The sequence below is a fragment of the Rhea pennata genome, chromosome 14, assembly GCF_028389875.1.
Source record: "Rhea pennata isolate bPtePen1 chromosome 14, bPtePen1.pri, whole genome shotgun sequence".
Lineage (NCBI taxonomy): Eukaryota > Metazoa > Chordata > Aves > Rheiformes > Rheidae > Rhea > Rhea pennata.
The window spans coordinates 265,890-280,306 of NC_084676.1; the positions used below are offsets into that span (position 1 = coordinate 265,890).

Genomic DNA, 14,417 nt, shown 5'->3' on the forward strand with positions numbered 1-14,417 from the left:
TCTTAAAATAAATTTGTAACTCGAGCAATACAACAAGATTAATTTTGTTTTGTTTTGTTTTTTCATATATAGGGTGAATTTATTGGCTTTAGGGGACAGTTCAGAAATTTATCAGCTCCTTTGGAACATATCAACCTTCACATCCGGGGTGGTTACATCCTTGCCACACAAAAGCCTGCTAATACTACTTTTTACAGGTATGATAAGATTAATTAAAAATTTTAAAAATAATTTCATTTTCTTTTCTGCTTTTAAAAGTAAATATGTAATTAAAGCTGTGAAAAATAAATTGCACATTAATTATGTGGTGGCAGCTTTCTTCTGGATTCCTTGGTTCAACCTGGGAAAGTAGAGTTTTCTGGTTTAATGTGCACCATACTTGGAAATATGTCCCATTTCATGTAAATATTAGCAGCCTGAAGAGAATCTGCATGTATTAGATTCTGCACATTAGCTTCATGGCTATTTTTTGGTTTTAGTTTCCTTCTCACGGTTTCCTTTAAGTTTAGTACTGTGGATTCAAGACTAGTGTCAGTGACAAACTGAGCTGCATACAATATCTATAATGTAAATGATAACAAATGAGAAACTTAAAATACAATTATCCGAGAAAATTGAGGAAAAATTATTCTATTTTTCATAGCCGAAAAAATCCATTGGGACTTACTGTTGCTTTGAATGATAGTCAGCTTGCTCAAGGTCAACTTTATTGGGATGATGGGGTTCGCATTGGTAAGTACACTGTTTCTTGCTTTCGTAATAAATTTATTAATTCCAAGCCTTCAGTGCATAATTGTTGTCTCTCTTTAGCACTGTGACTTGCTAACGTGAACAAGTAGTATTTTCTTCATAGATACTGTACTATGACTGTACAACAAGGCACAAACAGCTTAAGTGTGTATTTATTTAAAGAGGTAGACCAGAGAAAAGTTATAATAAAATATTTTTTCTTATTTATACACCATAATAATAAATTAGTATTTATAATTCCACAAATAAATAGGATTATTTATAGAATTCATATTTTGTAAAAATAAATTATGCACTGGACCAAGCACAAAATGCGTAATAAGAATATTTTCTCATACTTAATGGAAGCATAACCATAGATTAAGTGGGAAGTTTTAACTAATTTTCTCAATATTAATAAATTTAAATTATCTTCAGGTAAGAGATATTTAAACATCTCTTATCCTTTATCTTCACAGTGTATTATCCTTGTAATAACCATAAATTGTCACCTGAGACTACTAAAAGTAATGCACAAAATTATTATTTAGTATAATGACGTGTTGGGAAATCTGCAGGATATTGTCAGTGTATTTGGAGGTGCTTCTCGTACATCACCACCTGTTATCAGTGGAATTTAGAAATTATGACTATGTTAATTTAGGTTAATGACAAAAGAAATTAACATTAATCACAAGGTGCACTTCAGCAGGATCTCTGTGATCTGTTCTCTATAGAGCCAAAAGGCAAGTACCTAAAATTCCTCTGGTTATTTGAGCTCTTTTGATACTTAAGAATTGAGCTTTTTACTTTACTCTTTTTTTTTAACAGATGCATATGAAGATGGTAGATATCTGCTAACATCATTTAGTGCTACACAGGTATGTAATGTTACCTTTCAGTTTTTGATTACTTTGGGTGATTATTGTTATGTATTTAGCCCAAGGTATTTTAGTTCAGAATTTTTTGTTGTTTAGATAGCCTGCCATAACATTAATTCTCTATAATAGACTAGTTCTCATTTAGTATCATAAACTGTTGCAGGTCCATAACTGTTAATTCAAAAAAAAAAAAAAAAAAAAAAAAAAAAAAAGTTTGAGATTGCAAGTTTTCAGTAAAGTTAACAAACTTGATATCAGAAGGATAAACTCACTTTTCATTATTCATATCAGTATAAATCAGGACAATTTAACTCACTACGGTCATTTCACAGATGTGCATATATATGTATTAAGTGGCTAGTCCAGCCTGAAACCTCTAAGACAGATACTGGCTCATATTCCATATCTGGATATAGGAATATTCCATATCTGGTTATACGATTTCAGTGGGAAAGCAGGTTGCAGCTTAACAGTAGACTGACTAGAATCCTAAATGTACACATTTGCTAGTTATTCTGATGTATATGAAGGAGCTGAGAAGGAGTGTATTTGATCAGGATCTAATATAATATAATTAATATTATATTTTATTAAAAGCAAATTTTAAAAATATTCTGAAGGTATTTATTTTAGCTTATTTTGTGTGTTATGTATTTATGATATTATAATTTTTCATATCATTTTGAACATATAGGTTTATTTTATAAATTATTTTTATAAAATGAAAATATACATCGATGCAAAAATCAAGTAAGTACGAGTACAATGGTATTTTTTTAGTAGTATAATCAGGGTCTCTTTTAAAGATAATTTACTAGTGTCTAATTAAATGAATAAATTTTAGATCATCAATTCATGCATATTTCAAAGCCACACAGTCAAGTGTATGTATCTATATATGACACAAAACCTACTACATCAAATTAGAAAAAGAAGATCATATCAAAAACAAATATATCTAGCCTGGAGTATAGTCAGAGCTAGAAATGGTAAAGTTCTTTCAAATTTCCAAAGAAAAAGAGCAAACTGTCTTAGCCTCCATGCTACTTCTACAGTGCCTCTACTAGCAAACTGTAATACACACTGGCCATATCAGGAGACGTGAATGCACAGGTATTTCACTGTGCCCCACTGAAGCAGTGGAGACAGCACAGTTTATTGTGCCACATATTAGCGTACAATTAAAGACATAGTAGAGGCCAGGATTTAGCCAGATTAACAATCCCCCAAAACTGAAGCTCTCAATATCTGACAAATAAATATCAGCATATGGATTAAAAAATAAATAAAAGAACAGAATAAAAGGAAGAAAACAGTTAGGCTCAAGCAGGCTGAGAAAAGCATTCTCTGACATGCAACAGTCAAACAAACAGATCAAATCACTGTTTTTTTTTTTTTTTTTTTTTTTTTTTTTTTTTCCTTTCAGAATGCTCTAGAGATCAAGGTTTTGCACCAGGGTTATGCTGATCCAAACAATTTAAAGTTTACTGAAATTAAAATCTTAGGAATGATGTCAAACGTTCAAAATGTGACAGTATCACAGAACAGTGAAGCAGTTGAATCTACTCATAGTCTAGTTTATAACAGCACAAACCAGGTGAGTAGATAACTTAAGGGGAAATGCTGTCTTCACAATTTTGTGTGTGTTCTTAAATATTTGGCATTCAGAGCTCAGCTGTAATATAAAATAAAATATAAAATATAATGAAAAGATTTATTTACTGCAACAAAGACACTGGCATGCTGGAGGTAAGAACTCGGGATACCTCTGCAATAAAAAATTTCTCTTACAGAATTTCTGAAGTATTTTCACCAGTCACTACTGCAAGTTTTCAGCAAGACACTAAGCTATAATTAGCTAATGTTTAAGTTCAACTCTGTTTAATAAATAATAAATATCATGCAATTCATACAGTGGCTCATTTCACTGTAGAAATTATTGTGGAGGAACCCAAATCTCTCCTGACTTTGAAAAGCTGGTGGCTTTTCTCTCTTCTTTTTTTTTCACTAATTTTGATAGTTCATTAGCAACCTGTGATATCTGAAAGAAGGAAAAGCAACTACAAGTGCTGAGGCTCTGCATGATCCTGATGTTGTCAGTCTTCTCTGACAATGTTTGCATTTCCCAACACAATTTGCCCAATAACATCGCTTCTTCTGTCCCATCATATTTAGGCTCTTAGTTGCTTCCTGTGCCTATGGCACAGAGTTCCTACTTGTAGAAGTAAAATCCTAGTCCTTCTGAAGTTATTATCAAAGTTTCCATGAACTTCAGTGTGTCAAGGTTTCGGTCTATGTGAATTGTATGCATCCAGTGCATTTCTTACTGTTTCCCTTTGTGCTCTATCATATATGTTATCATGGAGAAGTCGAGTGACCCAAAGTAATAAAGTCAGGATCTCCTAAAGACAACTGAAATATGCTGGTATAATTGCAGTGCCCTTCAAGACAGCCTCTTATGGAACATCTTCCATGTATGAACAGAACTGCTGTAGCATTTAGTGTTGCCAGTTTTCTCATAAAGTGAGACAACCTAATCTCTTCTATTACTGGCATTTTACCATCTTTTCTACAAAATTCAGTATTCGATTGAGCCTCATTTCTTTTGGCCTTTCAGTGGCAAGCCAAAAATATATGAGCTTTGCAAGTAATGGAAAAGGTGAATTAAGAATGCAAGGAGAAATATTTCTTTTTCCATTTGCTTTTGGATGGAAAAAGAAGGAATGCACAGTTGAAATTAAAGGTGAATTAAGAATGCAAGGAGAAATATTTCTTTTTCCATTTGCTTTTGGATGGAAAAAGAAGGAATGCACAGTTGAAATTAAAATTTGTGCCAAGTTTGTGTTTAAACAAAAGGAACATAATCTCTAAATAAAAAGGAAGGGATCAGAGCTCTGGGTTCAGGAATCCAAAATATATGCTAGTTAAAATAACTTCATAGTGATGCAAACATCAGGGAAATAAGAATAAATTATTGTAATCTGAAATGAGAATCTGCTATTTTCTATATTAACCGTAGAAAAACAAGGCATTTTCAAAAAAGAGTTAGTTAAAATAACTTCATAGTGATGCAAACATCAGGGAAATAAGAATAAATTATTGTAATCTGAAATGAGAATCTGCTATCTTCTATATTAACCGTAGAAAAACAAGGCATTTTCAAAAAAGAGTTAGTCATTGCTTGCTTGTTTGTTTTTCAAAGGTCCTGTTAATACAACAGCTTGAACTTGAATTAGGCAGAGACTACACGGTGGAATGGTGCTAGAGTACCTGCAAATAACACTGGTCTGCAAATAACACTCAAGTAACAGGGAAATAACACTGCAAATAACACCTTGGAACTTTCCTATTTTTTAAAAAGGTCTTTCAATTTTCATACTGCTTTTTTTAAAATCTTAAAATACTTTGTGCTACAAAAATGCATTAGCTATACTCAGTTCATGGTAAGGCATTATGTGCCTATAAAGTACTTTTTACTATTGTTCAAGGCTAACTGCAAACTATTCATGTGATGCACAATTTGTATTTTAAATATTATGGCACTTGAATATAGCTTCACCTTTCAAACTTAAAATCTGTTATATGATTACCAAAGTAGACATTCTGGCTGATTTTATGTTTTCTGAATTTTATAAAAAAGATGTAGTTGATAATAACTGGTGTATATGGGGCTGTAAGTCTACCTACATTTAGCTTCCGTCTTGATTTTAATAGTCTCTGTGTAAGTAAGTACTGAGAAGTATTTAAAGGCAGTTAAACATGAAATGATGCTTCCAGTTGTTGTTGATCTATAGAAGACAAAGGTACTCGCAAAAATCTTTTGAAGTATATTGTATGACTTTAGCCAGAAACTTGTGTTCTCCAATGTTTTGATCTGAAGCTTTGAAATTAAATTTGATGTTTCAACGTTAACTGAGAAATTTTATTCTCTGAGCTTTTATTTCACTGAAGGAAATATTTTTGTATGCTTACTGTAATAATAATTCATGTTAAAGATATTTTTGTATCTCAAGAATACAGTATGCGATCTAAAGAGTTTGGTAAAGTGCATTTTTAATTAAATAAATTGAGAATAATTTCCTGTTAGAGATAGGAGTAATTTCTAGTGACTCTACTTAAAACCTATTTAAAATGCTTCCTATTCCCAAATGCTTCCATATTTGAAGTTTCCTGGCAAAAACTAGGGCAATGGCTAATTTGAGTGCATGGTTCAACAAGGGCAAGCGCAGAGTCCTGCGCCTAGGGAGGAATAACCCCATACACCAATACAGGCTGGGGGCTGACCTGCTGGAAAGCAGCTCTCCAGAGAAGGACCTGGGAGTGCTGGTGGATGACAAGCTGACCATGAGACAGCAACATACCCATGTGGCCAGAAAGACCAATAGTCTCCTTGGGTGCCTTAGGAAGAGTGTTGCCAGCAGGTCAAGAGAGGTGATCCTGCCCCTCTACTCAGCCCTGGTGAGGCCACATCTTGAGTCCTGCATCCAGTTCTGGGCTCCCCAGTACAAAGAGACATGGAGCTACTGGAGAGAGTCCAGCATAGGGCTACGAAGATGATCAGAGGACTAGAGCATCTGCCCGATGAGGAACGGCTGCGAGAGCTGGGCCTCTGTAGCCTGGAAAAGAGAAGACTGAGGGGGGATCTTATCAACGTGTACAAGTACCTGAAGGGAAGATGTCAAGGGGATGGGGACAAACTCTTTCCAGTTGTCCCATGCGAAAGGACAAGAGGCAATGGGCAAAAACTGAACCACGGGAAGTTCCACCTGAATGTGAGGAGGAATTTCTTTCCTGGGAGAGTGACAGAGCACTGGAAGAGGTTGCCCAGAGAGGTTGTGGAGTCTCCTTTTCCGGAGATACTCTAGGCCCATCTGGTTGCAATCCTTTCTAACACACTCTAGGTGACCCTTCTTGAGCAGGGAGGTTGGACTAGATGATCTCCAGAGGTCCCTTCCAACTCTACCTATTTTTGATTCTGTGAAAAGAATCAAATGGGCCAAAAGACCTAATCCTCCAACAGGAAAGTATGTGAATGTGTGTGTCAAGTGCTGCATCATAAAGTTGATAATCATTATGCCTTCAGGCAGCAAATTCACCAGTCTATGGGCTGGCCAAGGCCCACTGGGGCTTCGCTGAGAATTTTGTGGGGCCGTAAACCACTCTACTTCTGGGGCTGTAAGTACATTGGGCTGCATGACATCTGGGGTCTCCTGCGTTGGTGATCTCCAGTTGCCTCACTGGAGATTTGGTGTGCATGGAAACATAACCATTATGCTTGAACCTGACTAAGGTGTTTACATGAAAGGGTAGCAATGGGCTGCCGAGTTGGGATGGGTTCCCGAGACTATGGGGACAGAAACTCAGCATGAGGGCGTGGGGGAGTCATCCTTTTGCAAGTGTACTCAAAATGTTACAACTCATGAATAAACTCTGTCTGCTGACTGGAAATTGGATAAACAGTTACAAAAATGCAGAGTAGTGGCTTGTCCCACATAGGTTGACTTTTTCGTTCAAGTGAGAAAAACAAAACTCCCAGTTGTATTGAAAACCATACCTGTGGGAGGAAAAAGCTTTGTACCAGCATCCTATGAAAGAAAATAACATCTATCACTAATACAGTGAGTGCAGAAAAAAAATGCGATGATAGAGTTGCTTACCAGAATGCTGAACAGATGGAAGAGTTAAATATTTGACGGATGGAAGACAAAGCTCCTGGAGAGATGATAGCTGTTGCACTCTGCTGCTGCAGAGGCTAGCGGCAAGAAGGTGAGAAATGCTCTGTGTCCCACCCCCACCCCCGTTTTATCTACTCTGCCTGCCACTGAGGCACGGCAGGATTCAGGATGGAGATTGGGCTTTGCAGATAAGAGCCCTAGGGCTTTCTAGTGAGGGGAAATGGTGATCAACTACATTTGAAGCTCCTATGAAAGGAAATATTCCAGTCTGGGGAACAAAGAAACTGTTTAATAGCAATCTTTTGTCTCTTATCTTGAGAGAGAGAAATTGCTGCTGGGCCTAATTACAAGGGTCAAATAGCCTTAAAACCCAATTGCAAGGGTTATATAAACTCAGAGACGAATTTTGAATTACTAGAGAAGTAGATCCTTTCATGGAGATGATTAATCAGACATGCCACTAACCTTTCTGACTTGGATGCCTGTCCAAGACCTGTGTTCTTTCTTTCCTCTCTGTCTAGACTCATGCCCTGACCAGGAGCAACTGAACTACAAAAAGCAATTGTGAATCTCTCTGTAACCATAGCAGCAATAGAAGACAGAACCATCCATGCCTGAACTCTTTTAAATCAAGATGTAAAATGGTTTTGCACTTAATTATTTGCCAGCCTCTCAAGTAGGGGCGTGTGACGTATAGGTGCTCTAACAGATCTTTTTGAAAAAGAGTATAGTTTTAAACTGGGAGGCAGGTATTTCATACTGTGAAACCTGTACTGAAGGAAGCCGCCTGTTTTGCTTGCAAATATGTGTTGTGTTAGGACACTAATTCACCAAAGATCACATGGAACTCACAAGAAGATGTCCTCAGTGTTGGTTATGATCAAACCAATCTTTCTGTGCAGGAAAGAAATGCTTGTAATTAAGGGAAATAAGATTTCTATGTTAACATATTGAACTGGAACAATACTTTGATTTACCACATTTGGATCAATAGGTCAGACAAATATTGATGCTATTAGAATAGAGACTGTTAATTTTAAAAGTTGTTTATATGATATTACAAGTAGTTGGCATCTATGAATAACAGTGTGCACTTCCCCAGTACCCTGTGCTTACCAAAAAGCATTCCACTGCACACCAAAGGGAATCTGATGACTTCTGAAAAACTTGTGTATGTCTGATGGTGTCAATGGGTGGAGTGACAAGTGCTATACAGGTGAGTGTGGCACATCAAATGGTGCATCCCATAGAAAAGGAGTTTGCTGCGGGGTGCTCCCCAAGAGTAAACAAACCCTGGGTGCACTGTAACCAGCATCACCACATTGTGGGGTTGCTGCAGCTTGGGGTTCCTCTAGTGACCTCATGATTGACCAGTCCAGATGAAAGAGAAGTGACACTGCAGACCCACACTGTAGACACCTCAGTGCTGTGGAGCCATTCCCCACAGAACATCTGTTAATGGGCACGTTGATATCCACTGAGCAGTGCTGTGTGCTAAGCAGGAGGTGACCTGCTGATGCGCACGCTGGTATTTGCTAGAGCCATGTCGTCTTTGTATGGCATGGCCTGGCATTTTTTTGACTGGATATAAAAGAGAGAGAGCCATGTACACTTGTTGTGGACTCTGACCCAGAGTCAGCTGGCCTGTGGACCTGACGATCCACCCACGGGAATATCCTTGATAACAACAGTGTGATGAGGAGAAAAGGGGAAAAATGGGACTGGAAGTGTGGCCTATAATGGGTGAGAGTGGTCGCTGTACCATGCACCCATGATTGAGCTGCAGAGCTCTTATATATACATATACATATACATATATATATATATATATATATACATATACATATATATATATATATATTCTGTTCTGTTACATTTCTAGCTTTACTATACCTTCATGTTTGTTTGTTATAATCTCTTAGCTCTAATAAACTCTCTCTCTTGACAAATGATGATCTCTTGAGTTCAGTGCAACTAACCCTGGCATCTAAAAGAATTCTGGACACCCCTCTAATGGCATGTCACAAGTGTGAATGACAGCAGCACACCCGAAACAAGCATTATTGCAGAAAATTGTGGAGCCATCTGTAAACTAAGTACCCTCATGTGAGGAGGTGAATGAAGGGGCTTCTTTAAGAGGTAAGTCTGGGGATTATCATCTAAAATAGGATAGGGAAAAGATAGTGGAGTGAGGACAAAATGTTGGGAACTAGAGGGCAAACTCGGTCAATGATGGCAGCAATACCAAGGACTGAGCATTGGGTTGTGCGCAGTCCTCCAGAAAGGAAACATTGCAAAAGATATCCCAGAGAAGGGGATGCAGAACTGTAAGTGTGAGAGGACAATCCATGGTGAGTTTGTCAATGTCAGGAAGGGCAAGAAAAGTGGCAAGTAAGGCATGAGGCCTTGCGCACCCCTTGCTACCAAAATGAATGCTTCAGGAGTGGAATCTTTACAACCTGTTTTCTGGAATAGGTCTCACCATGCTTCATGCTCACTCTATTGGACTCTGAGCTCCAGTCTACCAGTGGGGGTGAGGGGAGCCTAAGTAGTGGTTCTGTTGAATGTTTTAGAACAGAAGTATAAGGTTAGAGCTTTTTGGTGAGTATTGTTCCTGTCCCAGGTGGAGCGCTTATGCAGTAGGAATACAAAGGGCAAGCTAGTTGGCTAAAACAAGGAATATGGGAATGTCAGAAATTTAAAGTACTAAGAAGTCTCTGCAGGCTGTGCTTAGAGGAAGGAGTAGGTAAAGGTATGACAGACTGTAAAACATTTTCAGGGATTCTTTTAGTACCGGCACACGGGGAAACCTGTAAGCTGATTATGTTCTGGATAGCACCCTGACATTTGTCAGGAGGAGTGGAAAGATCCCAGCATTCCTTAAGGATTGAAATCAACAGCATCATATCTTGTGTAACAGATTCATGTATTGGGCCACCCAACAGGACATCATCAATAGATTGGTGATGAGAGATATCATGAGTGGGGATATGAACTGAAATGAGCAGCATTTCAGTTAATGCTGCAACTAAGAGATTGTGAGAGACAGTAGGATTGTGGCAATAGGCTTGAGACAAAGTGGCAAATTAAACGGTAGTAAACTAAACAGTTCTCTGCAGTAAAAGAGTACTGAATGGCATCCAAACTAAAATCAAAATAAGCCTGGTTGTCTGAGTGAATTAGGCACTGGAGAAACGTATCTTTAAAGTCTAACTCCACTGTCCATATATAAGAGGCGAGGCAGATGGCATTGAGTACCTTGGCAGCTATGGGAACTGCTACATGGAGAGAAGAGGTAAATTTATACCTTGGTGCAGTTGCCAAGAGCCATTGGGTTTGCACATGGGCCAGACAGTGCTTATAAGAAGGGGAGTGGGTACAGACGATTACTCCCTGCTCCTGTGAGAGGAGGGAAGTGATCTGTTTCCAGGCTTGCAGGTTTTGGGGAGTATTGCAGATTAACAACATGGATCACAGAAGGTAGGGGAGGTGCTTCTCCAATTACCCAGGGTAGTGGGATGTTTGGTTCAGAGACACCGAGGGATCATATATTCCCTTGAGCATCATGGAAAGTTTGACCTCTAATTAAGTTCATATCTAGGATGTTGGAGACCCCCAAAAGTGCACTTCTTTGGACTTTACGTCCATTAGGGTGTTACTTGTTAATAATAGAAATGTGAGCACTTGTATGAATAAGAAAGCACAGATGCTACTTGCCAGTAATGGTGACGTCTATTTCCAGATCAGAGGACCCTATAAGCTGCAACCTCCATATCACCTCAGATCATCAAGTTTTGGCCTGCAGTGTTAGATAACAAGGGGCTGGGAGACTCCTGGCCTCTGGATTCCCAGCTGGAGGAGTGGTGGGAGGGGCGTTTGGAACTTTACTTCTGGCCAAGGAACAGGTATGGCACAATGAGTGCTGGCAAAAGCCAGTAATACCGATACTGGTACATGACTTGCCCATTCAGGAATGCCCAAAGCTAAGCAGCCTTTCCAAGCTTCCAGTCAATTGGAGTCAGGGTTTTTATGAAAGGGTTTGGAGGGATTTTTGACCATATTTTTACAGTTGCAGTGGCTGCATCCTCAGGATGGTAGGAAGATAAAAGAATGAGTATGGACGAGACTACCTTTTGCAAGCAGCAGCCATGTGGGGCTAGGAACACCTCAGAATCACAGAGTGGCTGAGGTTGGAAGGAACCTTTAAAGATCATCTAGTTCAAACCTCCTGCTCAAGCGTGGTCACCAAGCATGTTGTCCAGTACCCTGTCCAGGAAGCTTTTGAGTATCTCCAAGGATGCAGACTCCACAACCTCTCTGGGCAACCTTTTCCAGTGCTCAGTCACCCCCAACAGGAAAATAGATTCAGAAGTATCTTCCTGAGATTCTGTTTAGGGCTGTTGACTCTTGTCTTGTCGCTGGACACCTCTGAAAAGAGTCTCACTCCATCCTCTTTACACCCTCACTTCAGATATTTAAAAACTTTCACAAGATCTTTCCTCAGTCTTCTCTTCTCCAGGCTGAACAGTCACAGTTCTCTCAGCCTTTCTTCACATGATAGATGCTCTAGACCCTTAAGCATCTTACTGGCCTTCCACTGGACTTGTTGCTCCATCTCTCTTCTACTGGAGAGTGCAGAACTGGATCCAGTACTCCAGGTGTGACCTCATCAGTGCTAACTAGAGGGGAAATATCACTTCCCTCAAACTGCTGTCAATGAGCTTCCTGATGCAGTTCAGGAGGCCATTGGCCTCCTTTGCCACAAAGGCGCACTGCTGGCTCATGGTCAACCAGCTGTGCACCAGGACTCCCAGGTCTTTCTCTGCAGAGCTGCTCTCCAGCAGGTCAGCCCCCAGCCTATACTGGTGCATGGAGTTATTCCTCCCCTGGTGCAGGACTCAGCACTCTACTGAACTTCACAAGTTTTCCCCCTTGCCCATCCCTCCAGCTTGTTGAGGTCCCTCTGAATGCCAACACAGCCTTCTGGTGTATCAGCTGCTCCTCCTACTTCCGTATCATCAGCAAACTAGCTGAGGGTACACTCTGTCACTTGCTCCAGGTCACTGATTAGTAAGTTGAACAAGACTGAACCCAGAATCGACCCCTGGGTTACATAACCAGCTACAAGCCTTCAACTAGACTGAGTGTCACTAATCACAACCATCATGCTCCCAATCACCTTCTTATCCTTCATTTGCTTGAAAATGGTTTCCAGTATTAGCTGCTCAAACACCTTTCCAGGGATGGAGGTAAGGCTAATTGGCCCGTAGCTCCCCGAGTCCTCCTTCTTGTCCATTTGGAAGACTGGCATGATATTTGCTTGCTTCCAGTCTTCAGACACCTCTCCTGATCACTGCAGCCTTTCACAGACGACTGAGAGAGGCCTTGCATTGACATCTGCCAACTCCCTCAGCACTTGTGGGTGTATCCCATCAGAGCTCATGGACTCGTGCATGTCCAGTTTGCTTAAGGGATCCCTAATCTAATTCTCCTCCACCAAGGGAAATACTTTCTTTCTCTAGACTTTCTTCCTGGTGTCCAGGGCCAGGGATTCCTGAGGGAAAATCATCTTTCCAGAAAAGACTGAGGTGTAGAAGTAACTCTGCTTTTTCTGTATCCTTTGTCACCAGAGCCCCAACCCATTCAGCAGCAGGCCCACATTGCTCATTGGGATGGAGTTCTTGACTTCTTGTTCATTAGGTCCTGGCAGCCCTGGGAAAGAGAGAGGCAAAGCCTGTCCCAGGGAAGAGAGTCATCTGGCCTAGGGAACAGGGAAGCTGTCCTGTCACCAAGGGACTGTTGTTTTAACTTACTATCTTTTCCATGATGGAAAGAAAAAGATCAGCACACCTTCCAATGCTGCTCCTACTCTGGAAGGGCAGTGGGAACTCAGAGTAGACATTAGTTGATGTCGGAAAAGAAATTGGTCAGCAAGGCCTTGTAGAAAAGAATGTTTGCATATTATGGGTTCACTTTTACAGAGGAGTAAAAGGAAATGTGAGACTTACCTCTAGGCACACAGAAAAGGAAACACAGGACTTACAAGGATGCTGAACCAAGTCAGGGACATTCAAGTTAGTCATTCGCCTTTGCTCCTTCACTTCAGGAGACTGTTCCTCCCCCCCCAAAAAAGGAAAAGAAATCCCTTTCACCCCTACTACTTCCAGCTGCCTAAGGAGCATCCCAGCACTCATGGCTTAGCACTCAGCTGCCCAGGCTCTTCCCCTAGGAGAGCAAGACCCTCTCACCAGGAAATCCCAGCATAACCACAATAAAAAACTCAACTGCTGCAGGTTTCCCCTTTTCTTTTGTTAAAAAAAAAAAAAAAAAAAAAAAAGAACATGGTATGAAACATGTATATCTGGTTTAAAAAGCCTTTTTTCTCTCTCCTCTACATTTACAAGCCCTGAAGACACTTGGGGCAATCTAGCTGAGTGCTAGTAGCTCTTCACCTCCTTCAGTTCTCCTTGTGGAAGTGTTTCAAGCTATGAATTCCCTTGCTTGGACAATCTTGGTTCAAGAGCTGGAGTGTGAGTGTCTGTCTAGACCAGCAAATAAACTTATTAATCTATGTATTAAGTTCCCTTTAAAGCTGCTGTCCAGGTTGAGCTCTGCGTCACTGTCATATCAGAACACTAAAATAAAAGAAGAATCTTTTCAAACGTCTGAAGGCTCACAAAGAGAAGTTTAAAGCAACTCTTAAACTTCAAGTGATTTCTGGCACGCCCCAGGGACCATGGTTAGCCATGTTAGACCATTGGCAGGACCCCACTCCTTTCCTAGTGTGCCCTGGGTTCCTATCGTTCCCCTAGAGCCCTGCCATCTGCATTTTGCTGTGCCCCAAAATTTTCTGAGTGTCTTTTAGATTCTTCTGTGTGTTTCTTGATGCATCCCACGGGACTTTGTGTGTGTTTCTGTGCTCTCACAGCCCTCCATGTGCTTTTCAGAAGATCCCCATAGAGGTTTCCAAGAATCTCTCTTCCCTGGCAGAAATCCAACCCTCTCCCAAGTGGGACTCCCATTTCCATAAGTAATGTCAAGAGGAAGGAGTATAACCAATATGCCCAGCAATAATCTGCAGAGAGCAACGAGTCCAACCCACTGGAGTGATCACTAAGCCTAGATACCAATC

At 40.0% G+C, this 14,417-nt stretch overlaps 1 protein-coding gene across 1 annotated transcript in view; it reads left to right on the forward strand.

Annotated features, from left to right (window-relative positions):
* LOC134146984 (maltase-glucoamylase-like) overlaps nucleotides 1-4,875 on the forward strand; it is a 53,693-nt gene extending 48,818 nt beyond the window's left edge. Inside the window, exons 43-47 of the mRNA XM_062587681.1 lie at nucleotides 73-197; nucleotides 644-732; nucleotides 1,561-1,610; nucleotides 3,037-3,207; nucleotides 4,813-4,875. Of these exons, the coding sequence (XP_062443665.1) occupies nucleotides 73-197; nucleotides 644-732; nucleotides 1,561-1,610; nucleotides 3,037-3,207; nucleotides 4,813-4,875 (498 nt within the window). The remainder of the gene's footprint in view (nucleotides 1-72; nucleotides 198-643; nucleotides 733-1,560; nucleotides 1,611-3,036; nucleotides 3,208-4,812) is intronic.
* The last annotated feature ends 9,542 nt before the right edge of the window (nucleotides 4,876-14,417 follow it).